Genomic DNA, 24,125 nt, shown 5'->3' with positions numbered 1-24,125 from the left:
CGATGGCCTCTTTGCCTCACAAGCCCATCACGCCGGTGACCCCTGGCGCGGAGCGGGGCCCGCCCCAGAGCAAACAGCGCCGTGTTTACTCGGCGCGCCGGGCACCGGCAAAGCCGCCGCTATAAGTGCGCGGCGGGCGCGCCGGCGGGCAGAGCCGCGGGGAAAGATGCCGCGCTGCGACACGGGCTGCGCGCCGCGGGACGGCGCCTGGGGACAGGTGCGGGACGGCTGCGGACGGCGACGAGGGACGGAGGGGACGGGAGGGACCGGAGGGACGGAGGGGACGGGAGAGACGGAGCGGCGGCGGCGCCGGGGCCGCGGGGGTGTGTGCGGTCACGTGACCGACTGAGACACGCCCCCGAGACACGCCCCCCGGCGGAGTCACGCGCCGGGGGTGTGCGCGGTCACGTGGGCGCGGCGGACATGGCGGCGGCGCGGCGGCTGCTGCCCCGCTGGGCGGGATCGCTGCGGCCCGTGAGGGAGCGGGACACGGGAACGGGACACGGGAACGGGACACGGGAACGGGACACGGGAGCGGGACACGGGAACGGGACACGGGAGAGGGACAGGGGAGAGGGACACGGGAACGGGACACGGGAACGGGACACGGGAGAGGGACACGGGAGAGGGACACGGGAACGGGACACGGGAGCGGGACACGGGAACGGGACACGGGAGCGGGACACGGGAGCGGGACACGGGAGCGGGACACGGGAACGGGACACGGGAGAGGGACACGGGAGAGGGACACGGGAGAGGGACACGGGAGAGGGACAGGGGAGCGGGACACGGGAGAGGGACACGGGAACGGGACACGGGAGAGGGACACGGGAGAGGGACACGGGAACGGGACACGGGAACGGGACACGGGAGAGGGACACGGGAGAGGGACAGGGGAGAGGGACAGGGGAGCGGGACACGGGAGAGGGACACGGGAACGGGACACGGGAGCGGGACACGGGAGAGGGACACGGGAGAGGGACACGGGAGAGGGACACGGGAGAGGGACAGGGGAGCGGGACACGGGAGAGGGACACGGGAACGGGACACGGGAGAGGGACACGGGAGAGGGACACGGGAACGGGACACGGGAACGGGACACGGGAGAGGGACACGGGAGAGGGACAGGGGAGAGGGACAGGGGAGCGGGACACGGGAGAGGGACACGGGAACGGGACACGGGAACGGGACACGGGAGAGGGACACGGGAGAGGGACACGGGAGCGGGATAGGGGAGAGGAACACGGGAGAGGGACACGGGAGAGGGACACGGCAGCGAGACACGGGAGCAGGACAGGGGGAGCGGGACAGGGCAGCTGGACACGGGGAGCGGGGGATCGGAACCGGGACAGAGGACCGGGGGCACCGGGACAGAGCCAAACGGGGCCGGGGTGGGGTATCGGTACCGGGACGGGGCCAAACGCGGCCGGGGTGGGGTATCGGTACCGGGACGGGGCCGGGGCTCTGGGGCGCGGCTGACCCTGCCCTCCGTGCCAGGTGAGCTCCGCTGCGGCGGCGAGCGGCGCGTACCCGAAGCGAGTGAAGGTGGTGGAGGTGGGACCCCGCGACGGGCTCCAGAACGAGAAGGTAGCGGCGGGGCCGGGCTCCAACCCCGTCCCCCAAACGCCCCCCGTGCCGCCGATGGGACGGATTGTCTTTAAGTGCTGCTTTGTTGATGTTGAAAATTCGCCTTTTTTTTTTTTTTTTTTCAGTGGTGGAAGAGTTGATTGTGGAAATAATAATAACTTTAGGTCATTTTTCTTTTCTTCTTCTTAGAATCTTGTGCCCACCCCAGTGAAGATAAATTTAATCAACATGCTGTCAGAGACAGGGCTGCAGGTCATAGAGGCCACCAGCTTCGTGTCCCCCAAGTGGGTTCCTCAGGTCAGTGCTCGGGCAGGATGTGCAGTGCTGTGCTCTGGAAGCCCAGCAATCCCGTGCTTCTGCTGGCTCCCAAATCCTGTGACTGGGCAAGAACCAGCAGAGGAGCTGAACTATCCCAGAGCTTCCCTTGGGAGCCTGGAGAGAGCAGAGGCACAGCCAGGTCACACGGGGAGCTGTGGGTGCCCCTTGGCCTGGCTGGGGGAGCCCTGCCCTGCCCGGCTGCAGCTCTGTCTGTCTGCAGAGCTCTGATCCTCCCTGTTCCAGCTCTGATCCTCCCTGTTCCAGCTCTGTCTGTCTGCAGAGCTCTGATCCTCCCTGTTCCAGCTCTGTCTGTCTGCAGAGCTCTGATCCTCCCCGTTCCAGCTCTGTTTGTCTGCAGGGCTCTGATCCTCCCTGTTCCAGCTCTGTCTGTCTGCAGGGCTCTGATCCTCCCTGTTCCAGCTCTGTCTGTCTGCAGAGCTCTGATCCTCCCTGTTCCAGCTCTGTCTGTCTGCAGGGCTCTGATCCCTCCCCATTCCAGCTCTGTTTGTCTGCAGGGCTCTGATCCTCCCTGTTCCAGCTCTGTCTGTCTGCAGAGCTCTGATCCTCCCTGTTCCAGCTCTGTCTGTCTGCAGAGCTCTGATCCTCCCCGTTCCAGCTCTGTCTGTCTGCAGGGCTCTGATCCCTCCCCATTCCAGCTCTGTTTGTCTGCAGGGCTCTGATCCTCCCCGTTCCTGTTCCTTCTCAAGAAGGGTCTCAGTGGGGGTTTCTGGCGGGCAGCAGTGCCAGCTGTGCCCCTCACAGGGTTGCTGGCTGCTTTGCAGATGGCTGATCACACCGAGGTGCTGCAGGGCATCAAGAAATCACCTGGCATCAGTTACCCCGTGCTCACCCCAAACCTCAGGGGCTTCCAGGCAGCGGTAAGGGCTGGCAGCACCCCAACACCCCCACGGGCCTTTGGGTAAGGGCTGGCAGCACCCCAACACCCCCACGGGCCATGGGGTAAGGGCTGGCAGCACCCCAACACCCCCACGGGCCTTTGGGTAAGGGCTGGCAGCACCCCAACACCCCCACGGGCCATGGGGTAAGGGCTGGCAGCACCCCAACACCCCCACGGGCCTTTGGGTAGGGGCTGGCAGCACCCCAACACCCTCATGGGCCTTTGGGTAGGGGCTGGCAGCACCCCAACACCCTCATGGGCCTTTGGGTAGGGGCTGGCAGCACCCCAACACCCTCACGGGCCTTTGGGTCAGGGCTGGCAGCACCCCAACACCCCCACGGGCCATTGGGTCATGGCTGGCAGCACCCCAACACCCCCACTGGCCTTTGGGTAGGGGCTGGCAGCACCCCAACACCCCCACGGGCCTTCGCAGCCCCCCTGCTCCTTTGCTCCCCTGCCTTCTCCCTTTCCAAGGCAAACCCAGGCACGTCCCCGTGGTCTTGCTGCAGGATGAGCTGAGGGAAGGGTTGGGTTGTCTGGGGGAAAATGCTTCTCTAAAGTGAGAGCTGGAGTCAGAGATTGGAGATCACAGAGATGCTGAGGAGGAGGAGGAGAGCTCCAAGGCCTCCGAGTCTAAAGAAGCAGGGCAGATTTATCTGGGAACAGAAGAGCCTCTGTAAGGGAGGTGTTTATGGGGCTGCTTTGAGGCATCCCTACCAAGAGATGCCTCTGAAACCCTTGAATTAACTCTTGGCCACGAAATGGTGAAGTTGTGGCTCTGTTTCTCACAAGAAAAATCCCCTGGCTGTGGTTTAAGAAGTGCTGGGGTAGGGCTCGGACCTGCTGGTCTCAGGGGTCTCTTCCAGCCTCAGCGGTGCTCTGGTTCCAGTTTGGGGTTTTTGGTTTGCAGGTGGCAGCAGGGGCCAAAGAGGTGTCGATCTTTGGGGCAGCATCTGAGCTCTTCACCCAGAAAAACATCAACTGCTCCATCGAGGAGAGCCTGGGCAGGTTTGAAGAGGTCATGAGGGCAGCGAGGGAAGCCAGCATTCCAGTCAGGGGGTAAGGGCTGCCTGCTGGAATTCACCCGCATTCATTCTGGAATCGTCCAGAGGCGCTTGGGGTCAGATTTTCCTGGCAGACGTCTCACATGGCAGGGCACAGATCACACCCCAGCAGCCCTGCGGGCTCATCTTGGCAAACTTTACACCCGTGGAGGAAGAAAGTGGTGAAATCCTGTGACCTCTGGCCACTGGAATATAAAATCATATCTCCCACCTTGCAGACGTGGAAGATGCACAAATCCCGACTGCTGGAACCCCACTGCCCTTCCCCAGCTAAAAGTTTGGGTTTTTTTTTAACCACAGATACGTTTCCTGTGTCCTCGGATGTCCCTATGAAGGGAAGATCCCTGCAGCTAAAGTTGCAGAGGTGAGTCAGAAATGCAGCCAGAGCTCCCAGGAGGCTCTGATTTATTCTGGGGGATGTGAGGGGGCACGGGGGAATACCCAGGATAGGAGGGGATATGTGAGGGAATACCCAGGATATAAGGGGATATATGAGGGAATATCCAGGATAGAAGGGGGATGTATGAGGGAATATCCAGGATAGAAGGGGGTATATGAGGGAATATCAAGGATATAAGGGGATGTATGAGGGAATATCCAGGATATAAGGGGGATAGATGAGGGAATATCCAGGATAGAAGGAGATATATGAGGGAATATCCAGGATAGGAGGGGATATGTGAGGGAATATCCAGGATAGAAGGGGATATATGAGGGAATATCCAGGATATAAGGGGATATGTGAGGGAATATCCAGGATATAAGGGGGATGTATGAGGGAATACCCAGGATAGAAGGGGGATAGATGAGGGAATATCCTGGTTCTCAGAGGCTGAATCCAGCTGAAATGGGGAAGTGAGGGACATTTGGGCACCTGCAGGTTTTTAATCCCAGAGAGGAGTGGCCAGGGAATTCTTGTACAGCAGGGATGAGCTCTGGGAGTGGGGGAGGAGTGTCCAGGGGTTTGTGGTGCAGCAGGGCTCAGCTCTGGCAGGGGGGGAGTTGTGTCCAGGGGTTTGTGGTGCAGCAGGGCTCAGCTCTGGCGGGGCAGGATGCCCTCTCAGTGCCCGTGCTGGCTGTGGCCCAGGTCTCCAAGAAGATGTACTCCATGGGGTGCTACGAGATCTCCCTGGGGGACACCATCGGCGTGGGCACCCCGGGCAGCATGAGGGAGATGCTGGCAGCGGTGATGAAGGAGGTGCCCGTGGGGGCCCTGGCTGTCCACTGCCACGACACCTACGGGCAGGCCCTGGCCAACATCCTGGTGGCCCTGCAGGTGGGATCCCTGCTCTGCATCCCGGGCTCCCGCCAGGGCTGGGGGCGTTGGGAGCACCTTAAAGCCCGTCCTGTCCCAGCCCTGCCCGTGTCCCAGTGTCCCCAGGCTGCTCCCAGCCCCGGCCAGCCTGGCCCGGGGCACCTCCAGGGCTGGGGCAGCCACACAAAGGGAGCAGCGTTCCCTGGGGATTCGGGGCTGGCTGGGAATGGCTGGGAATGGCTGGGAATGGCTGGGAATTGCTCCCCACAAAGGGAGCAGCGTTCCTTGGGGATTCGGGGCTGGCTGGGAATTGCAGGGAATTGCTGGGAATGGCTGGGAATGGCTGGGAATTGCAGGGAATTGCTGGGAATTGCAGGGAATTGCTGGGAATTGCTGGGAATTGCAGGGAATTGCTGGGAATTGCAGGGAATTGCAGGGAATTGCTGGGAATGGCTGGGAATTGCTGGGAATTGCAGGGAATGCTGGGAATGGCTGGGAATTGCAGGTTTTGTGCTCCCAGAGCGAGTTTGCCCCCGGCTCTGTTGCAGATGGGGGTGAGCGTGGTGGACGCCTCCGTGGCTGGCCTCGGGGGGTGTCCCTATGCCCAGGGAGCCTCTGGGAACGTGGCCACGGAGGACCTGGTGTACATGCTGCACGGGCTGGGCATCCACACGGTGAGCAGCACCTCGGGCTCTGCCCGGGCCTGGGCTCGGGCAGGAGCCTGGGCTGGCAGGACAGGGGCAACGGGGGGCAATATTTTCCCTGATATCCCACCCTTGACAGAGGGCACAGGCAGGTGGGATATCAGGGGGAATGTTCCCTGGGAGGGCGGGCAGGCCCTGGCACAGGTGCCCAGAGCAGCTGGGGCTGCCCCTGGAGTGCCAAGGCCAGGCTGCACGGGGTGGGGGCACCCTGGGATGGGGGGGGATGTTCCTCAAGGCACCTCCTGGGCCTCTGCCACGCAGGGCGTGGATCTCCAGAAGCTGATGGACACGGGCACCTTCATCTGCAACGCCCTGAACAGAAAAACCAACTCCAAGGTGTCTCAGGCCTCCTGCAGACTGTGACTCTGAGCGGGATCTCTCCTTGCGTGAAGAAGCCGAGGCTCCAGCCCCGGCTGGGGTTCCTCTCTGCTCTCTGAGCTCCTGCCCAGCTCAGCAGTTGAGGGGAAGCCCAAAATCCACCAGAATTGGGAAGGATGAGAGAACAGCCTGTCCTGTTGTGTCCTGTTGGAGCGTGAGGCCGTCCCCATGTGCCTTGCAGAGGGGAGGCCGTGGAGGGCAGAGGAGAGCCCTGAGCAGAGCAGCTCCTGCCTGCAGAGCCAGGGACCAGCTCAGCTTGTGCAGTCAGAGCCGAGCCCTGCCTTCCTCTTCCTCTCCCCTCCACAAGCTGAGCCCAAACCTCCCCTGGTGCTGCCCCGGGGCCCCCTCAGCCTGCAGGGCTGAGCTGCTGCACGGTGTATCTGTTGTAAGATACCCTGGCACACCAGGATAATAAACACATTATTTAATAGTCGAAACTGTGGGAAACTGCATTCGGCTGAGCCAACGAAGGAGCTCTGGCTGCTGGTTTGGGTCCAAGTGCCTCCTGTACCTGCAAACTCTGCACTGTTGTGGGCTGGGGGTGAGGAATTCCTTCCACGCTGAGAGCAGAGAGTGTGAAACTCCTTGGGAACTGCCCCCAACTCTTCTTTCTGAAGTAATTTATTGAGCAGTTCGTTTGTGAGGCTGGGGAGGGCACAGGAGCTTTGTCCCTTGAGGGCCAGGGCAGCTGTGAGGCTGCGTGTGCCTCCCCTCCACAGGACTTCAATGAACTGGAGCAGTTACCAAACCCCCCTAATGCACGCCGCAGAAATGAGGCGGAATGGGGCAATGAACTGGGGTTTTGGGGCAATGAACTGGGGTTTTAGGGCAATGAATTGGGGTTTCGGGGCAATGAATTGGGGTTTTGGGGCAATGAATTGGGGTTTCGGGGCAATGAATTGGGGGTTTGGGGCAATGAATTGGGGTTTTGGGGCAATGAATTGGGGGTTTGGGGCAATGAATTGGGGTTTTGGGGCAATGAACTGGGGTTTTGGGGCAATGAATTGGGGTTTGGGGCAATGAATTGGGGTTTCGGGGCAATGAATTGGGGGTTTGGGGCAATGAATTGGGGTTTTGGGGCAATGAACTGGGGTTTGGGGCAATGAATTGGGGTTTTGGGGCAATGAATTGGGGGTTTTGGGGCAATGAATTGGGGTTTGGGGATATGAACTGGGGTTTTGGGGCAATGAATTGGGGTTTGGGCAATGAATTGGGGTTTGGGGCAATGAATTGGGGTTTTGGGGCAATGAATTGGGGTTTGGGGCAATGAATTGGGGTTTTGGGGCAATGAATTGGGGTTTTGGGGCAATGAATTGGGGTTTGGGGATATGAACTGGGGTTTGGGGCAATGAATTGGGGTTTGGGGCAATGAATTGGGGTTTGGGGCAATGAATTGGGGTTTTGGGGCAATGAATTGGGGTTTTGGGGCAATGAATTGGGGTTTGGGGCAATGAACTGGGGTTTTGGGGCAATGAACTGGGGTTTGGGGCAATGAATTGGGGTTTGGGGCAATGAATTGGGGTTTGGGGCAATGAATTGGGTTTTGGGGCAATGAACTGGGGTTTGGGGCAATGAACTGGGGTTTGGGGCAATGAATTGGGGTTTGGGGCAATGAATTGGGGTTTGGGGCAATGAACTGGGGTTTGGGGCAATGAATTGGGGTTTGGGGCAATGAATTGGGGTTTTGGGGCAATGAATTGGGGTTTTGGGGCAATGAACTGGGGTTTTGGGGCAATGAATTGGGGTTTTGGGGCAATGAACTGGGGTTTTGGGGCAATGAATTGGGGTTTGGGGCAATGAATTGGGGTTTTGGGGCAATGAACTGGGGTTTGGGGATATGAACTGGGGTTTGGGGCAATGAATTGGGGTTTTGGGGCAATGAATTGGGGTTTTGGGGCAAGAATTCGGGGTTTTGGGGCGATGGCCTCCTCCCGCCGCCAGGAGGCGCTGCGGCTCCCCGCGCTGGCCCCGTCCCCCGCGGTGTTTTGTCCCCGCTGCCGCCCCGTAGCCCTGACACGTTTCCATGGAGGAGCCGCGCGCGTGGCGCGGGGGGGCGGGGCCAAGGCCCGGCCTTAAAGGGGCCGCGCGCCCCTCACGGGGCTGAGCGGGAGCGGCGGCGGCGGCGGCGGGTGAGAGACCGGGGGAACCGGGGGGAACCGGGGGAAAACGGGCAGGAGAACGGGCGTGCTGCCCTGCCCCGCTTCCTCTGGCAGGGACAGCCGCACCCCCCGCGGCTTGGGGCAGCCCGGGGCTCTGCAGTCATTCCGGTCCCCGGGTTTCGGCGCCGGGACCCCTCGGCTCCCCCCGGGCCTGTCCCGCTCCCGGCCGAAATCCGCGCTGGTTCTACCGTTCACCGGGCCCGGGAGTTTGGGGCCGCAGCTCCCGGTTCGGGTCCTGGCCGGGCCGGGGGTCCCGCGGGTGTCGCTGGCTGTCCCCGAGCCCGGCCAGCGGAGGGGCCGGCCCGGGGAGGGAGGCTGGGAGCCAGGGAACGGCTGAAGGGCAGAGCCGGTACCCCTGCGGAGACACCCCTCGCGATTAATTAATGGATTAGTTCGTTAATTAACAGCGAGAACCGCTGCCCTGAGGGGTGCGGGTGAAGCCGGGGCTGGGTTCAACAGGAAGAACCGGGGCTCGTCTCCGGGATGTGGCACCTCCGTGTCCGGGAGGTGTGACCGGCGCTGCCCCGCCCGTCCCTCGGGCAGGACCGGCCGGGCCGGGCCGTGCCGTGCCAGGCTGTGCCGTGCCGTGCCCAGCCGTGCCGTGCCAGGCTGTGCCGTGCCGTGCCGTGCCGTGCCAGGCTGTGCCGTGCCGTGCCGTGCCGTGCCAGGCTGTGCCGTGCCAGGCCGTGCCGTGCCGTGCCCAGCCGCGGCTCTGCGCTCTCCCCGCAGGAAGCCATGGCAGAGACCATCCTGGTGACGGGCGGCGCCGGCTACATCGGCAGCCACTGCGTGCTGGAGCTGCTGCAGGCGGGCTACGTCCCCGTGGTCATCGACAACTTCCACAACGCCATCCGAGGTACGGCAGCCCCGTCCCGGCCCCGTCCCCGGGCCCGGCTCCGGCGCCCCCTCACTCCCCTCCATCCCCAGGCTCCGAGGAGCTCCCCGAGAGCCTCCGGCGGGTGCAGGAGATCGCGCAGCGGCCCGTGCTCTTCCAGGAGCTCGACATCACGGACCAGGCGGCGCTCCGGGAGCTCTTCAGGAAGGTGAGAGCGGGAGCTGCAGTGCCCGGGGCGGCTCCCGGGGTCCCCGGCAGGGCTGGGTCCCTGGCCGCCGGAGCTCGGGGGGATCCTGCTGCCGTGGCTCTGAGCCCCGGCCCGTTGCCCCCCTCAGCACCGTTTCTCGGCCGTGATGCACTTTGCGGGGCTCAAGGCCGTGGGGGAGTCGGTGCAGAAGCCTCTGGAATATTACAGAGTGAACCTCACCGGGACCATCGGGCTGCTGGAGGTGAGAGGGGCCGGCAGTGATCCCGGGCTGCTCCCCTGGGGGCTGGCACGGGGCACAGAGCCGGATCAGTGCTGCCCGTTGCCCCTCCCAGACCATGAAGGCTCACGGCGTGAGGAACATCGTGTTCAGCAGCTCGGCCACCGTCTACGGGGACCCCAAGTACCTCCCCCTGGACGAGAAGCACCCGGTCGGGGGCTGCACCAACCCCTACGGCAAATCCAAGTTCTTCATCGAGGAGATGATCCGGGATCTCTGCAGGGCAGAGAGGGTGAGGAGCTGCCCCGCGGGGCTGCAGCCCGGCCGTGTCCCCACACCGGCCGTGTCCCCACGGGGGTGACGGGGCGGCCCTGTCCGTGTGTCCCCAGGACTGGAACGCCGTCCTGCTGCGCTACTTCAACCCCATCGGCGCCCACGAGTCGGGGATGATCGGGGAGGACCCTCAGGGCATCCCCAACAACCTCATGCCCTACGTGGCTCAGGTAGGGCCCCCACGGCCCTCAGGGGTCACAGGGAGGGGACACGGGCTGCCGGGGCTCCATGGGGCTGTCCTTCTGTGCAGGTGGCAGTGGGACGCCGGGAATTCCTGAGCGTCTTTGGGAACGACTACAAGACGGACGATGGAACGGGTGCGTCACGGCACGGGGGGCATTTGGGACTGGGGGAATTTGGGATTCCCAGACCCCTGGCCCTGCACTCACCCTCCGTGTCCCCGCAGGAGTCAGGGATTACATCCACGTGGTGGACCTGGCCAAGGGCCACATCGCTGCTCTGAAGAAGCTCAAGGAGAACTGCGGCTGCAAGGTACCAACCTCGGGGTGCTGCCAGCCCTGGGGGGGTGTGGGGGGGCCAGTGGGGGCTGGAGGGGAGCCTGGCCCTTCTTCCCTCGATCCCTGTCCTTTATCTTCCTCCCAGATCTACAACCTGGGCACAGGCACCGGCTACTCCGTGCTGCAGATGGTCCGTGCTATGGAGAAAGCCTCGGGGAGGGAGGTAAGGGCAGAGATGCGGGCTCTCAGGCACAGGGGCAGCAGCTGCTCCCCCTCAGCCCCCCGGGAGCCCCCCGAGCCCACGGCGCTGCTCTCCTGCAGATCAAGTACCGGATCACAGCCCGGCGGGAGGGGGACGTGGCCTCCTGCTACGCTGACCCCGCGCTGGCCGAGCGGGAGCTGGGCTGGAAAGCTGCCTTTGGCCTGGACAAGATGTGTAAGGGCATCCCCTCCCTGGCACAGCGGGCACCGCCGGCCCCCTGCCCTCCCTCACCTCCCTTCTCCCGTTCCAGGTGAGGACCTGTGGCGGTGGCAGCTGCAGAACCCCACGGGCTTCAGCAAGAACTGAGCTGTGGCCACGGGCTGGCCGAGCCCGGGGCTGCTCTGAGCCAGCCCTGCCTCCTTCCCCGAGGGCTGTCACCATCCTGGGAGGGCACTTCCAGCTCCCCCTCCTGCCTCTGGCACGGGGCAGGAAGGCTTGGAGCATCCTCAGCCTCCTCCCTCCTCATCCTCATTCCCCAGGTCCTTGCATCTCACAGAGCAGAACCAGGACGAACAGAGACCAGAGCCAGGGCCTGGTTTGGCACCCCGGGCATGGAACCCCTGTGGGAATGCCCAGGGGCTGCAGCCAGCCCGGGCTGGGAGCTGCTGGGCCCTCCCTGTGCCCTGGGCACCCAGCAGTGGGGAGCAGAGTCCTGCTGAGCCCAAACTGCAGCAGAGCCACTGTTCCCTCCTGCCCCACGTGCCCCAAGGCCCCTCTGCCCCGGCCCTGGCACAGAGAAGGCACCGGGAACCTCCCACAGGGACCAGTCACATTCCAAGGCTTCCTCCCCTCCCTCTTTTCCCTACCCAGCATGGTTTTGGGGACCAAATCTCATCTTCCCTCTCCTGCTGAGCTGGAGAAGCCCCTGCCCAGGGCTGTGCCAGCCTGGCCTGGCTGCCCACAGCCACTCCCCAGAGCCCGTGGCCAAAGGCTGCCCAGGAGCCAGCTCTGCTCCTGTCCCACACTGCTCCTATTTATTCCTGGCAGCTCCCAGGGCAGGGATGACGCAGCCGGCCCCGTCTGCTGTCAGCTGGATGAATAACTTAAGCTCCTAAATTATGAATTGAGCTTTTGATTTGTTTTTAAAATAAACTTTCCTACTTTTTAAGTGGCAGCTTTGTTTTGCTTTCCCTCAGCCAGAGCCGCTGCCCCTAAAAATGGCACCTTGGGGCCTCGTGGAACCCCATTCCCCCCCAAATCTCCCCTCCTGCCTGGCCGGGGATGACGCCAGCTCAGCTCCGGGATCAGTTGAGGATTTATTTCACCTTGATTCTCTGTGGAACGCACGCACACACACAAAAAAAACCCCAAACATGTACAAGGAAGACAAGAGAGAGAAGAAAAACGACAACAAAAAAACCCCAAAAAATCCCAAAAGAAAAAAAAACCCAAAAAACCAAAAAACAACCAGAAGAAAAAACCCAAAGCTGTATTGAGGAATGGAGAGAAGCCGTTCTCCCTCCCGGGTTCCCGGCACTGCTCGGGCAGGGAGTGAGCAGGAATGCTCTGCAGGGGGATGGGCCCGGGCCCCCATCGCACACGGTTCCAGTTCACAGTCACACAGGTCAGTCTGTCCAGCACCAGCCCTTGGTGCCCCCAGGGAGCTGCCATCCCACCCCTGCCAGCCCCTGGTGCCCCCAGGGAGCTGCCATCCCACCCCTGCCAGCCCCTGGTGACCCAGGGAGCTGCCATCCCACCCCTGCCAGCCCCTGGTGACCCCAGGGAGCTGCCATCCCACCCCTGCCAGCCCCTGGTGCCCCCAGGGAGCTGCCATCCCACCCCTGCCACCCTCTCATGCACCCCAGCCAGGCATGGGGGGGGGGGCACAGCAGCATTAAAACACAGCATAGAAGAGCCAGCAGGGCAGAGCCCAGGGCAGGGGCAGAGCCCAGGGCAGGGGCAGAGCCCAGGGCAGGGGCAGAGCCCAGGGCTGCCCCTGGTGCCAGCAGCAGCTCTGCTGCTTTCACACTTCCTAAAAGGAGCTAAAATGAAAATCCCAAGCCAAGAGCCCAGCCAGGTGGGCCCCACGGTGCACTCTCCAGAGGGCAGTTATTGCTTTGCACAGCCCGGGCAGGAAGGGCAGGGCTGGGGCAGAACTGCTGGGGCTGAGCCCCCCCAGGGCAGCCCCCAGAGCCCCCCAGGGCAGCCCCTGCCTCGCTGGCCCCGGGGCACCCAGCGGCTCCCTGGGGCAGGGCAGGGGGAGCAGGGCCAGCCCTGGGGCCAGGGGAATGTGGGGGTGTTTTAAAAGCCAGGATCAGCCCCGGGTGGGGGCTCAGCCCAGGGGAAGAGGGGGTGAGGGCAGAGCTGCTCCACAGCCGCTGCCCTGCGCCCTGTGGGAGGGGAGGGTCAGCCAGGAGCCCCCCCACAGGAGACATTCGGGGCCCCAGCACGATGCCAGCAGTCGGGAGGGGACAAGCCACAGGTGATTGTACACGGAGGGGGGCAGGAGGCCCCAGTCCCGGGGAGCAGGGAGACCCCCGGGGGCACAGAGGGTGCGGCACAGCAGCTCCCGGGCTCAGAGGATGGCTGGGAGCAAAGCTGCTCCTTCCAGCTGCACCAGGAGCCAAAGCCGGGCTCCAGGGACCTCCCCCTCCCCGAGGCAGCCCAAGTCCAAAGGGAAGGACAAGTAGCAGCAAGAGAGGACATTGAAGACGGGGCCGGTGGCTCCGTGAGTGTAAACGAAGCTTTGGGGCTCCGGGGGTGCAGAGCTGGGCTGGGAGAGGGGGGAGATGCCTCTGGGATGGAGATTGTAAAAGCAACAAGAGGAGGAGGAGGAGGAGCAGGAGGAAGGAGGTGATTATCTCAGGAGAGCAGAGCTGCCCCAGGGCCGTGGCTTTGGGGAGTGTGCGTGTGTGACAGGCGGGGCCGTGCGGGAGGTGCGGGAGCTGCACTGACCCTCCCTCCGGCCCCGGGCAGCCTTTGGCGGTGCCAGCCCAGGGCAGGCGTCCGCAGGGGAGTCCCGGGTTCCTGAGCTCCGACTGAAAACCCGTGAGCCGCCCGAGCGGAGGCCGAGAGCGGCCACCGAGGGCAGAGCCCCGAGCCCCAGGGGCGCCCCAGCCCCGTCGCGCTCCTCCCACCGCAGCCGGGCACGTCCCGGCCCTAATACTGGTACAAAAACCCCAAACCCAACAGGAAAACCTCACCCGCGCCGTGCCAGCCCCGCGGGAGGCCGAGGGGACGGTGACCTTCCCCCGGGAACCGCTCGGAGCCGGAGCAGGAGGGAAAAGGCCGCTCCCAGGCTCGCCTCAGCCAGCTCCGGAGTGGGCTCCGGGAGCAGCGGGACAGCCGGGCGCCCCCGGCCGGAGGGGACGCGGGGCGAGGACGCGGGCACGGCTGGGTGTGGCGGGAGGTGCGCTGGGGGGGCCATGGCTTCCGTTCGCAGCGGGCGGGTCACAGGGACAGACGGGCGGCGGTGACCTCGGCACCCTCCCCTGCGACAGTCCCGAGGGGCTCGGCTCAGATCCGGGGCAGCAGCTTCTCGATGAACTCCTTGACCGCCATCATCTCCTGCGGGCGGCGCACGGCCCGTCACACCGGGGCTGCCCCGGGGCCGGGCTGGGCCCCCGGAACGGGGCTGGGGGCTCTGCACTTCCCCCAGGGCCGGGCAGGGCCCCCAAAACAGGGCTGGGGGCTCTGCACCTCCCCCAGGGCCGGGCTGGGCCCCCGGAACGGGGCTGGGGGCTCTGCACCTCCCCAGGGCCAGGCAGGGCCCCCAAAACAGGGCTGGGGGCTCTGCACCTCCCCCAGGGCCGGGCTGGGCCCCCAAAACGGGGCTGGGGGCTCTGCACCTCCCCCAGGGCCAGGCTGGGCCCCCGGAACGGGGCTCGGGGCCCCGCAGCCTCCCCCAGGGCCGGGATGAGGCACAAGGGCTCTGTAGCCTCCTGGAGCAAGTTGGGAACAAATGTATCCCATGTGTTCCCCGCCCTGCCAGGCTGCAGTGCAGTGGCTGGTCCCAAAGATCCCAAAGGGAAGGGATCCACAAGGATCCACAGCCCAGCCCTGCCCAGACCCCCCAACAATCCCACCCTGGGCATCCCTGGCAGTCCAATCCTGGAGCTCTGGCAGCCTTGGGGCCGTGCCCATTCCCTGGGGAGCCCGGGAAGTGCCAGCACCCTGTGGGGGAAGAACCTTGCCATGAAATCCACGCCAGCCCTCCCCTGGCACAGCTCCAGGCCGTTCCCCTGGGCCCATCACTGATCACCACCCAGGGGGTGCCACCCCGTCCCTCCACTGACCTGAGGACAGGAACTGTGCATCACTCCAGGGTAGGTTTTGAACTGCACCTTGGTGGGGGTGACCACAGACTTGAGCTTCTCGGCAGTGAGGGCCCCGAAGCGCACGGGGATCATGGGATCCATCTCCCCGTGGCACTGCAGGATGGCAATGTCCTTGTTGACGCCGTTGTTCGCCGCCTGCCACACGGAGGGGACACTCAGGTGAGGGGACACCAATAGGGCAGGTGTCACAGACATATTGTATGAAAATCCTTTTGCTAGGATTTTTTTCTCCTGAGAAGCTGAGGAGCCTCAGGAAAGAAATGGAAAGAATAACTCTCTGCTGCTGTGGGATGCAACAGGGGCTTCCTTGATTGGTCCATGGGAGGTGTTTTAATTAATGACCAATCAAGGATGCAGCTGGCTCAGACTCTCTGGTCAGTTAAAAGCTTTTGTTTTTTTCTGTTTTTGTTTTGCTTCTTGATGAATCCTTTCTCTCTATTAGCGTAGTTTTAATACAGCAATTTAATATAATATATATCATAATATAATAAATCAGCCTTCTGAAACATGGAGTCCAGATTCTCATCTCTTCCCTCATCCTGGGACCCTGCAAATCTCACAACAGGCTTTGTGTCCCCAACACAACCCAGCAGATCCCCTCCTGGTGAGGGAGAGCTGCAGGGGAGCAGCCCCACGCCCGGGTACCTGTGGGAAGGCCTTGTGCAGCGGGAGCCAGCAGCTGAGCGCCACGATCCCGGCCAGCTGGTGCTGGCAGGTGAGAGCCGTGTACAGCGACAAGGCACCGCCCTGCAGGGGGGAACAGCAGTCACTGAGGAGCCACGGGGGATGCAGGGACACCCTCAGGCCCAGCTCACCCCCCCGGGACAGGGGGAGCAGGAATTGGGGAGCCTCACCTGTGAGAAGCCCCCCAGGATGATGCGGTTGGGGGGGATCCCGTTCTTCATCTCGTGCTCAATGATTGCTTTAACTGGAAGGAGATGGAGAAATGGGTCAGTGGAAGGGGAGAAGGGCTGAAAAGCATTACCCCACGCTTCGGGTGCCAGAGAGGTCGGGGGAAAGTTTGCTGGGATCACAGGCCAGCAGAAACAAAGGAGAGGTGGAAGGAAGACACCCGCTCCGGTCACAGCAAGGGAGAGGCACACAGCAGGCAGCACTCCCCTCACGGAGCTCCTTACTGTTTTCTGCAGCTTTCTTGATCCCAGCTTCATCCTCAGGCGCATCCGGAGTCAATCCCATCAGGTCAAACCTGGGGGAAGCAGCAGGGTCAGCCAAAACCTGTCCCAGCACCCCGAGTGTGGGGAGGCAGGAGCTGGGGGGGCTCTGCCCTTCCCTGGCCCCCACAGGGCAGTGGATTTTGTCCCCCCATCCCTCTCGCTCCCCAGAAAAGGCCCCACCCAGCCCTGTCCCCCAAAGCACTGACCAGGAGGGCATGACCATCTTCATGTTGAGGGTCACCGGGATCCGGGGCCTGCGGAGGAACGTTGTGGGTGGTTGAGCTCAAGTCTGAGGGGAGCAGGAGGAGTGACACCTCTCCCCTTCCTGCTGAGCCCCTCCTGCCTGCCCGGGGATACAAGGGAGCCCCAGAGCTTTTGTCTTTCCCTGCAGCCAGCAGGGATAAACAAGACAGGAAGGGAAGGAGAAGAGCCTCTGGTGCTGCTCGCTCAGTGGGAGCAGCTCTGAGCTGAGCATGGCAGCAGAGCCAGCCTGGCTGGGCAGCCCTGCTGGGCTCAGGTCCCCCTCAGCAGCCTTGGCAGCCTCAGAGCCCCCCAGAAGCCCCCAAGAAGCCCCCAGGGCAGCACTCACGCGTGAGGGCAGATGTACTTCACGTAGGGGAGGCGGATGGAGGAGAGAGCATCGGCCCAGCTGTGCCTGGGGAGGGACAGGAGATGAGCCAAGGCTTGTCCGAGCGACCTTCCCAAAGCTGCTGCCCCCAACCCCTCCCCTGAACTTATTTACCCACCCCATCAGCCCAAACCCCCCGTGAAGCCCCCCCAGCACTGATCCCATCTGAGGGGAGCACACAAAGCCCCAGGGCTGCAGGCAGGGAGGGCAGGGAGGGGGGAATCTCCTGGGCAGGGAGAGGGGGGAATCTCCTGGGCAGGGAGAGGGGGGAATCTCCTGGGCAGGGAGGAGCCCTTTGTCACCACCACGGGACCCCGAGGTGGCCTTGCAGAGCAGAGATGCCCTGGTGCAGGCCCAGCCCAGCCCTGCCGAGGCCTGGAAAAGCCGCAGTGCTTATCAGCAGTGCTTATCAGCAATCCCCCAAGGCAGCACAAAATCCACCCGCGGGGGGAGGTGGGGGGCTGCCAGGCTGCTGGGATCATAAATATTCAAGAGCAGACAGCTGCCAGCAGCAATTCCCTGCCTCTCCCTGCCAGGCTGGTGCAGGAACGGCTGCAGACCCCAGCCCAAAGCCCCACACCAATCCTGGAGATGCCCCGAGGGAAAGCAGCAGCAAGAGGCTGGGATCTGCATCTGGCACACCACACACGCCAGCCAGAGCAGCTCCAGGGACACTCACCCCGTGTCACCAAGGCCATGGAGGAAAATGACCTGTTAAACACAGAAGGAAGGGAATTAGCTGCTGTGGGAGTCACAGGGGGCAGGGCCGGGCTGGGCTGGGCTGGCAGGGAGGTGGCAAATGGACACTTAGTCACCAACTGGAGCAGTCTCAAATTAGCGTGGGGCACGGCGGATGGGTGGGTCGGGGTTGTGGTGTCATCCTGCCACAGAACTGCCACGGGCAGGTCCCAACTCCTCTGCACAGCAGAGGGACAAGGAGTGACAGATCATCCCACCAGGAGCGGCGCCAGAGCAGAGGCCCAGCCTGAAACCCAGAATGGGCTGGAAGGGGTCTTAGAGCCCACCCAGTGCCACCCTTGCCATGGCAGGGACACCTCCCACTGTCCCAGCTGCTCTAAGCCCCATCCAGCCTGGCCTGGGGCACTGCCAGGGATCCAGGGGCACCCCGTGCCAGGGCCTGCCCACCCTCCCAGGGAGGAATTCCTTCCCTGTTTCACCAAGGACTCACAAATCCACCTGCACAGGCTTTTCATCTGGGGCTCCAGCACCCCCCAAGCCTTGGGGAGCAGAGGGAAGGCAGCCTGCAGACCCCAGGGAAGGACTGGGGGGGTTCCTTCGGGAGATTTGCTTTTAAAATCTTAAACAGCCCAATCAGCCCTAAGCCCCACTGCCTCGACAAGCTGAGCTCTCACCCTGGAGCAGACAGCCCAGCCCAAGGAGAGCGCAGAGCCCTTGCTGGCCCTGCCATGCTGGAGCTCGTGCAAGCAGCTCTGCTTTCCACGGGGAGCAGCAGGGGAAGGAGGGGGGGAAGGAGGGAAGGAAGGAGGGAGGGAAGGAGGGAAGGAAGGAGGGAAGGAGGGAGGGGCAGCCCTTACCGCGGCGGTCTCCCGCTCTGCCCCTGACACGGTGACAGCGTCGGCGAGGAGGGGGACAGACATGTTGTTACCACACATACACCGAGAGGGGTCGACACTGGCACCTGCGGGACACGGCCGTGAGGCAGGAAAACAAACCTGGAGCCCCCCCTGCCGCAGCTGCTTCACCCACAGCAGCAGCGGGCCGGGGGGAAATGAGAGAGCAGGCGAAGGCTGTGATGGTGGAACACCCAGGAGCAGCCAGTGCTCCCCGCGTGGGGCGCTGGAAGTGTTAAAATTAGCCTGGAAATTACACCTCAGAGGCAAAGTTATTCCTGTGGCTGCACTGCTGTGGGCAGAGGGCGGCCGGGCAGCACAGCCTCAGCACCCCTTCATCCCTGCAGCCCTTCATCCCTGCAGCCCCTCACCCCCTGCAGCCCCTCACCCTCATTCCTCCCCCGAGCAGTGCAGCAGCCTGACCCACATCTGCTCTGACCAGGAAGCAGGAAACCCTCGGCACGCAGCAGCACGGGCTCTGCTGTGCCTATAAAGGTCCAGCCCTGCTTTATGGGGTTTTTAGGATGAACCGGAGCACTGGGAGCTGGTCTGAGCCCCCCGGTGATGGAAGACACCCTGTGGCTCCCCGGGGCAGCAGGCAGGGCACCGCTGCTGTCCTGTCACCTGTCAGATCCCACAGAGCTGGCAGTGCCCAGCCTTCAGGCACAGCAGCCCACGGTGTTTGCTGCCCTGCATCACAAACCCAGCTCCCCACAGGGCTGCCCTGACCCCCAGCACTAATGAGATCAGCCTGCTCAGGGCACTGCCTTTATCCCCCGGGAACAGGATCAGCCTCCGGAGCACAGCCACAGAACATCCCGGGCTGGAAGGGATGAAGGATCATCCATCCAATGCCAGGCCCTGCCCAGACCCCCCAGCAACCCACCCTGGGCACCCCTGGAGCGGTGTCCAAACCCTCCTGGGGCTCTGGCAGCCTCGGGCCGTGCCCATTCCCTGGGGAGCCTGGGCACTGCCAGCACCCTCTGAGGAAAAACCTTTCCCTGAAATCCAACCTAAACCTCCCCTGGCACAGCTCCAGCCTCTCCCAAGGTCCTGTCCCCGTCCCAGAGCTGCCCCTGGGGAGGCCTTTCCTCCCCCTCCACACTCTGCCCAGCTTCACCTCCCACAGCAGCACCACCCCCAGCGGGTCGGGGCCACACAGATCACCCCAAACCCTCCCAAAATCCCGGGGCGCCGGCAGCCAGCCTTACCCAGGAGAAAGAAACAGCCTGCTCTGTCCGCCAGCCCGGCCGAGACCTGCCCGACTCGTTCCACCCACTGCTGTCAGCAGCTTCCCCGCTCAAATAAAACACCGGGAGCAGAGCAGCTGCCCGGCTCTGACACACGGAGCGTGCATCCGGGGGGAAACAAACAGCCAGGAGAGACAGCAGGCCTGCCAAGAACCGCGGCAGGGAGACACGGGGAGAGGCAGGGGCAGCGACGGGACTGGGGAGGCTCCGGGGGAACTTGGGATGCTCGGAGCTGCCCCGAACGTTCCTGCTGGGAATCCCAAAATTCCTCCCGGGAATCTCAAAATTCCTCCTGGGAGCCCCAAAACTCCGCCTGGGAATCCCAAAATTTCTCCTGGGAGCCCCAAACATTCCTCCTGGTAATCTCAAAATTCTGCCTGGGAATCCCAAAATTCCTCCTGGGAGCCCCAGAATTCCTCCCAGGAATCCCAAAATTTCTCCTGGGAGACCCAAAATTCCGCCTGGGAGCCCCAAACATTCCCCCTGGGAATCCCAAAATTTCTCCTGGGAGCCCCAGAATTCCTCCTGGGAATTCGTGCCCCGCTCCTGGAGGGAACACAACGGGACCCCCAGGATGAGCCCCCTCAGATGTGCCCATAAAGGCACCAAGAGAACCAGCAGAGGAATTTGGGTCCGAATCCGCCGTGTGGCACCCACCAGCGACACCGGCCGCGTCCACCAGGCGTTAATTAGCATTAATTAGCATTAATTACCGTGCCTCAGCCTCTGCCCCGGGCCCGCGGCCCCGCAGGGAGCGGCATCCAGCGGGGGGCTGAGGGAAGCGGATGGAGGCGGGATCCCCACGCCGCTTTTCCGCCACAACCGGGGCTCTGCGTGGTCCCTACAGGCTGCGAATCCCCGGGGACTCGCACCGGGACCCTCCCGAGGGCCTCCGCCGCCCCTCTCCCCGTTAATCCCCGTTAAAGGCCCCGCCGCCCCCCCTCCATCCCCGCGGCCCTCACGGAATTCCCCCCCCCCGCCTCCCGCAGCAGTGGTACGTTCCCCCCGCCGCGCCGCTGCCCGGTTGCGCTCCCCACCCCCCCGCCCCCCCCGGTGGTACGTGCCGCCCCCCCCCTCCCCGCACCTCTCCCGCGGCCCGGCGCGCGCGCTCCTCGCGGCTCCCCCCGGACGCGCTCCCGCAGGAACTTCCGGCAGCGCGGCGGAAGTGACGCAGCGCGGCGGCGCCGGCAGCGAGCGGGCGGCCATGATGGAAAACGGGCACCGGGAGCGCGCTCCGAGCCCTCAGGGATCACCGGCGGCACGCCCCCGACCCGCCCTTCCCGCAGCGCCCCGCCCCCGCCGGCTCACGGCTCACGGGGACGGGCCCCCGCCGCTCTCCCCGCCTCAGCGCCGGTGCCACCCGCGCTCACGGGAGGGCCGCGACTCAGGGACAGCGCACAGCTCTGCACCGCAGCGTGTTTTATTGTCGGTCACAGCCGGTAGCGGCCCCGCACGCGGCTCGGTGGAGCGTCCAGAGCGGCCCCGCCGCCCCGCACCGCGCCGCCGTGTCCGTCCCGCAGCCGTGCAGCTGCTCCGGTGCTCCGGGAAGCCGTTCCTGCCCCGGGCAGGCTCCCCTCAGGAGATGAAGTGAGTCTGCGGGGTGATCTGTTCCAGCTTGTGGTCGGCCGGGTTCGCCGAGGCTTCGTAGTTGCAGATGGTGACCTCGTGGCGGTGAGCCTGGGTGGAGAGGGGAGCGTTTAAAGCCGGGAGAAGCGGCACTGCAGCCCCTCCCTCGCCCCGGGCTCCCTCTCACCTCCGTCCACTCCCCTTTCAGGCCTATGTAAAAAATCTTGGTCGTCTCGGCTCCGAAGTTCTTTGGGAAGTGCATGGAGAGGTGGTAAACGTTGGAGAAACGGGCGATCCTGGGGGAAACACACCCTGAGACCAGAGCTGCTGCTCCTGCAGCTCCCCCGATCCCAGCCACGAGAGGGGACGGGACACCAGCATGATTCTGCACCCCAAGAATTCCTGGGCTGCCGGCACGGCCAGCCCCAGGCTCTGGGATGGAGGGTTCAGAGGGCAGGACAGAGCTGGGGAGGATAAATCCCCCTGTGCAGAGCCTCTGGCAGGCAGGAGAGCCCCCAGCCCCAGGGTGTGGCCCGTACTTGGTGGGATACTCCAGCTCCCCCAGGGGATCCCGGCTCAGGCTGAAGCTCTGCTCGGGTTCCTTGGCTGTGTCATCGAAGGACATGTGAGGAATGTTCCTGAACCTGGCAGGACAAGCAGACAGGGAGTCATTAACAGCAGCCCAGCTAATTGGAGCCCATCCATTAGCGCTGCAGGTTGCTCTGCACCCAGAAATGGATTTATTTTGTCTTCAGCAGCGGCGGCCAGAGCCCCTGCGAGGAGGGGAAGCTGCTTTTACTCACAGCCTCATCTCAGCCGGGTGTGTCCCGTCATCCTCGCCCATCACAATGACTCCTTTCAGCTTCACGCTGCCCGTGAACCTGCCAGACACACAGAGAGAGCTGCTGAGCCCTGCCAGACACACAGAGAGAGCTGCCCAGACACACAGAGAGAGCTGCTGAGCCCTGCCCGACACACAGAGAGAGCTGCTGAGCCCTGACAGACACACAGAGAGAGCTGCTGAGCCCTGCCCGACACACAGAGAGAGCTGCTGAGCCCTGCCCGACACACAGAGAGAGCTGCTGAGCCCTGCCAGACACACAGAGCTGCCCAGCCCTGTCACACACACACAGAGCTGCTGAGCCCTGACACACACACAGAGCTGCTGAGCCCTGTCACACACACAGAGCAGCTCATCCCTGTCCTCTGCTCAGCCCCAGGGCAGGGGAAGGAGCCTGCCCCAGCCAGGGTGGTGCTGGGGGACAGAACTCACGGGATGTTGAAGAGCAGCTCCTCGTCATCATCGCTCTCCACGAACTGGGGAGAGAGAAGAGCAGGTCAGGGCTGGTTTGGGGTGTGTAGGGGGAGCACAGGGGACAGAGGGGGGACTGTGGGGACAGCTGGAGGGATCCCCCCTGCAGGGTTCAGGAGGCCCCGCAGCACCTTGCTCACACAATCCCAGAATGTTTAGGATTGGAAGGGACCTCTGCAGGTGTCCCAGCCCAGCCCCTGCCCGGCAGCGTCACCTGGAGCAGGTGGCACAGGGACACGTCCCGGTGGCTTTGGGATGTCCCCACAGAGGGAGGCCCCAGCCCTCCCTGGCAGCTGTTCCAGGGCTCTGCCGCCCTCGTGGAAAGAAGATCTTCCTCACGTTGAGGTGGAACTCGTTGTGCTTTAGTTTATGTCCTTACTCATTGTCCTGTCCCTGAACAGGGCCTGGCACTGTCATCGGACACCCCTGGGGACATTTTATGGGTTCATGGGGTCCCCCTGACACCCTGGGGACATTTTATGGGTTCATGGGGTCCCCCTGACACCCTGGGGACATTTTATGGGTTCATGGGGTCCCCCTGACACCCTGGGGACATTTTATGGGTTCATGGGGTCCCCTCTGACACCCTGGGAACATTTTATGGGTTCATGGGGTCCCCTCTGACACCCTGGGGATATTTTATGGGTTCATGGGGTCCCCTCTCAGCCCGACCAGGCCCCGCTCCCGCCGCCTCCCCTCCTCAGGGAGATGCTCCACACCCCAAACCATCTCTGTGGCCTCCGCTGGCCCCCTCCAGCAGCTCCTCCCGTCCCGAGAGGCCGAGGCCCGGAGCCCGCACTCGGCTGTGCCTCCCGTGGCCGAGCCGAGGGCAGGATCCCCTCCGCGCCCTGCTTCCCGGTGCACCCCCGGTCCCACCTGCGAGCGGTCCCCGCGCTCCTCCCAGGGGCGGAACACGGTGGCTCCGGAGCCCTCGCGGCGCTCGTTGAGGCACTGCAGGCGCTGCCGGTCGATGCGCAGGTAGAGCGCCCAGGCCGCGCCGCGCTCCGCCGCCTCCGCCCCGCAGCAGCGGCACCGGCCGGGCCCGTGCGCCATGGCCGCGCCGCCCCGCGCGCATGCGCGGCCGCGGGACACGCCCACACTGCCGCCGGGACACGCCCCGGTGTCACCTAAACCACGCCCGTGGGGAAAATAGGACACGCCCATCTTATTGACGTCATGGCATATATTAATTTGATACGCCCTCGTGCTCATAGACACGCCCATGCAGGGCGATGATTGGTCCGTTGTGTTGTCGCCACGCCTGTGTGGGCGTGGTCTGGCGCTGCACGTGCTGAGCCCGTGAACAGCCCGGTGATCCCGGGGAGAGTTCCCGGTGGTCCCGGTGATCCCGGGGAGAGTTCCCGGTGGTCCCGGCGGCCCCGGGGAGGGGGCCCGGTGGTCCCGGAGAGAGTTCCCGGTGGTCCCGGCGGCCCCGGGGAGGGGGCCCGGTGGTCCCGGAGAGAGTTCCCGGTGGTCCCGCCCCGACCCCACCCGGGGAATGGCGAATCTGCTGCTTTTCCGCAAAGGCTCCGGGGCTGTTATCCACGGGGATCGTTCCAAGCAGCACCCCCGGCGGGATACCGGGAGTGGGATACCGGAGCATCACCCTCCGAGGAGCCACGGAGTTTCCCCGTGGCGTGTTGAACAGG

At 63.8% G+C, this 24,125-nt stretch overlaps 4 protein-coding genes across 6 annotated transcripts; 2 read left to right on the top strand and 2 right to left on the bottom strand.

The window, feature by feature from the left end:
- The first annotated feature begins 65 nt into the window (after positions 1-65).
- On the top strand, positions 66-6,641 carry HMGCL (3-hydroxy-3-methylglutaryl-CoA lyase). 2 transcript variants are annotated; one of them, XM_038160671.1, is made up of 9 exons: positions 66-217; positions 1,498-1,587; positions 1,777-1,884; positions 2,688-2,783; positions 3,714-3,862; positions 4,168-4,231; positions 4,955-5,143; positions 5,671-5,796; positions 6,088-6,641. In XM_038160671.1, the coding sequence occupies exons 1-9, from the start codon at positions 167-169 to the stop codon at positions 6,187-6,189; spliced, it is 975 nt and encodes a 324-aa protein (XP_038016599.1). In that variant the 5' UTR covers positions 66-166; the 3' UTR covers positions 6,190-6,641. The 2 variants fall into 2 exon arrangements, with proteins under 2 accessions (XP_038016599.1, XP_038016600.1); XM_038160672.1 differs by lacking the exon at positions 66-217 and adding an exon at positions 347-474.
- Positions 6,642-8,240: 1,599 nt separating this feature from the next.
- On the top strand, positions 8,241-11,785 carry GALE (UDP-galactose-4-epimerase). The gene is made up of 11 exons (XM_038160945.1): positions 8,241-8,333; positions 9,093-9,219; positions 9,291-9,406; positions 9,534-9,647; positions 9,739-9,915; positions 10,013-10,126; positions 10,207-10,273; positions 10,363-10,448; positions 10,560-10,637; positions 10,736-10,850; positions 10,927-11,785. The coding sequence occupies exons 2-11, from the start codon at positions 9,099-9,101 to the stop codon at positions 10,980-10,982; spliced, it is 1,044 nt and encodes a 347-aa protein (XP_038016873.1). The 5' UTR covers positions 8,241-8,333; positions 9,093-9,098; the 3' UTR covers positions 10,983-11,785.
- Positions 11,786-12,575: 790 nt separating this feature from the next.
- On the bottom strand, positions 12,576-20,868 carry LYPLA2 (lysophospholipase 2). 2 transcript variants are annotated; one of them, XM_038160946.1, is made up of 10 exons: positions 20,683-20,868; positions 18,313-18,416; positions 17,436-17,467; positions 16,718-16,783; positions 16,335-16,382; positions 16,090-16,160; positions 15,808-15,881; positions 15,599-15,700; positions 14,912-15,088; positions 12,576-14,183 (listed from the first exon to the last, which is right to left on the bottom strand). In XM_038160946.1, the coding sequence occupies exons 2-10, from the start codon at positions 18,388-18,390 to the stop codon at positions 14,133-14,135; spliced, it is 699 nt and encodes a 232-aa protein (XP_038016874.1). In that variant the 5' UTR covers positions 18,391-18,416; positions 20,683-20,868; the 3' UTR covers positions 12,576-14,132. The 2 variants fall into 2 exon arrangements, with proteins under 2 accessions (XP_038016874.1, XP_038016875.1); XM_038160947.1 differs by lacking the exon at positions 20,683-20,868 and adding an exon at positions 20,312-20,502.
- A 134-nt stretch (positions 20,869-21,002) lies between these two features.
- PITHD1 (PITH domain containing 1) lies at positions 21,003-23,580 on the bottom strand. The gene is made up of 6 exons (XM_038160949.1): positions 23,353-23,580; positions 22,438-22,481; positions 21,968-22,045; positions 21,704-21,808; positions 21,352-21,460; positions 21,003-21,275 (listed from the first exon to the last, which is right to left on the bottom strand). The coding sequence occupies exons 1-6, from the start codon at positions 23,527-23,529 to the stop codon at positions 21,174-21,176; spliced, it is 615 nt and encodes a 204-aa protein (XP_038016877.1). The 5' UTR covers positions 23,530-23,580; the 3' UTR covers positions 21,003-21,173.
- Positions 23,581-24,125: the final 545 nt, after the last annotated feature.

This window comes from Motacilla alba, chromosome 23 (genome assembly GCF_015832195.1).
Source record: "Motacilla alba alba isolate MOTALB_02 chromosome 23, Motacilla_alba_V1.0_pri, whole genome shotgun sequence".
NCBI lineage: Eukaryota > Metazoa > Chordata > Aves > Passeriformes > Motacillidae > Motacilla > Motacilla alba.
This window is presented reverse-complemented; position numbering and strand designations above follow the sequence as displayed.

Excerpts from the sequence above, each read along its gene's own strand:
- HMGCL (XM_038160671.1), top strand. The coding sequence starts at position 167 with ATGCCGCGCTGCGACACGGGCTGCGCGCCGCGGGACGGCGCCTGGGGA. Across the intron at positions 218-1,497 it reads GGGACGGCGCCTGGGGACAG|GTGAGCTCCGCTGCGGCGGC; the intron begins GTGCGGGACGGC and ends CCTCCGTGCCAG. Across the intron at positions 4,232-4,954 it reads CTGCAGCTAAAGTTGCAGAG|GTCTCCAAGAAGATGTACTC; the intron begins GTGAGTCAGAAA and ends GCTGTGGCCCAG.
- GALE (XM_038160945.1), top strand. The coding sequence starts at position 9,099 with ATGGCAGAGACCATCCTGGTGACGGGCGGCGCCGGCTACATCGGCAGC. Across the intron at positions 9,407-9,533 it reads TCCGGGAGCTCTTCAGGAAG|CACCGTTTCTCGGCCGTGAT; the intron begins GTGAGAGCGGGA and ends TGCCCCCCTCAG. Across the intron at positions 10,449-10,559 it reads AGGAGAACTGCGGCTGCAAG|ATCTACAACCTGGGCACAGG; the intron begins GTACCAACCTCG and ends TCTTCCTCCCAG.
- LYPLA2 (XM_038160946.1), bottom strand. The coding sequence starts at position 18,390 with ATGTGTGGTAACAACATGTCTGTCCCCCTCCTCGCCGACGCTGTCACC. Across the intron at positions 16,784-17,435 it reads CATGGCCTTGGTGACACGGG|GCACAGCTGGGCCGATGCTC; the intron begins GTGAGTGTCCCT and ends GTCCCTCCCCAG. Across the intron at positions 15,882-16,089 it reads CAAGAAAGCTGCAGAAAACA|TTAAAGCAATCATTGAGCAC; the intron begins GTAAGGAGCTCC and ends ATCTCCTTCCAG.
- PITHD1 (XM_038160949.1), bottom strand. The coding sequence starts at position 23,529 with ATGGCGCACGGGCCCGGCCGGTGCCGCTGCTGCGGGGCGGAGGCGGCG. Across the intron at positions 22,482-23,352 it reads AGCGCGGGGACCGCTCGCAG|TTCGTGGAGAGCGATGATGA; the intron begins GTGGGACCGGGG and ends CTCTCTCCCCAG. Across the intron at positions 21,461-21,703 it reads GAGCTGGAGTATCCCACCAA|GATCGCCCGTTTCTCCAACG; the intron begins GTACGGGCCACA and ends TGTTTCCCCCAG.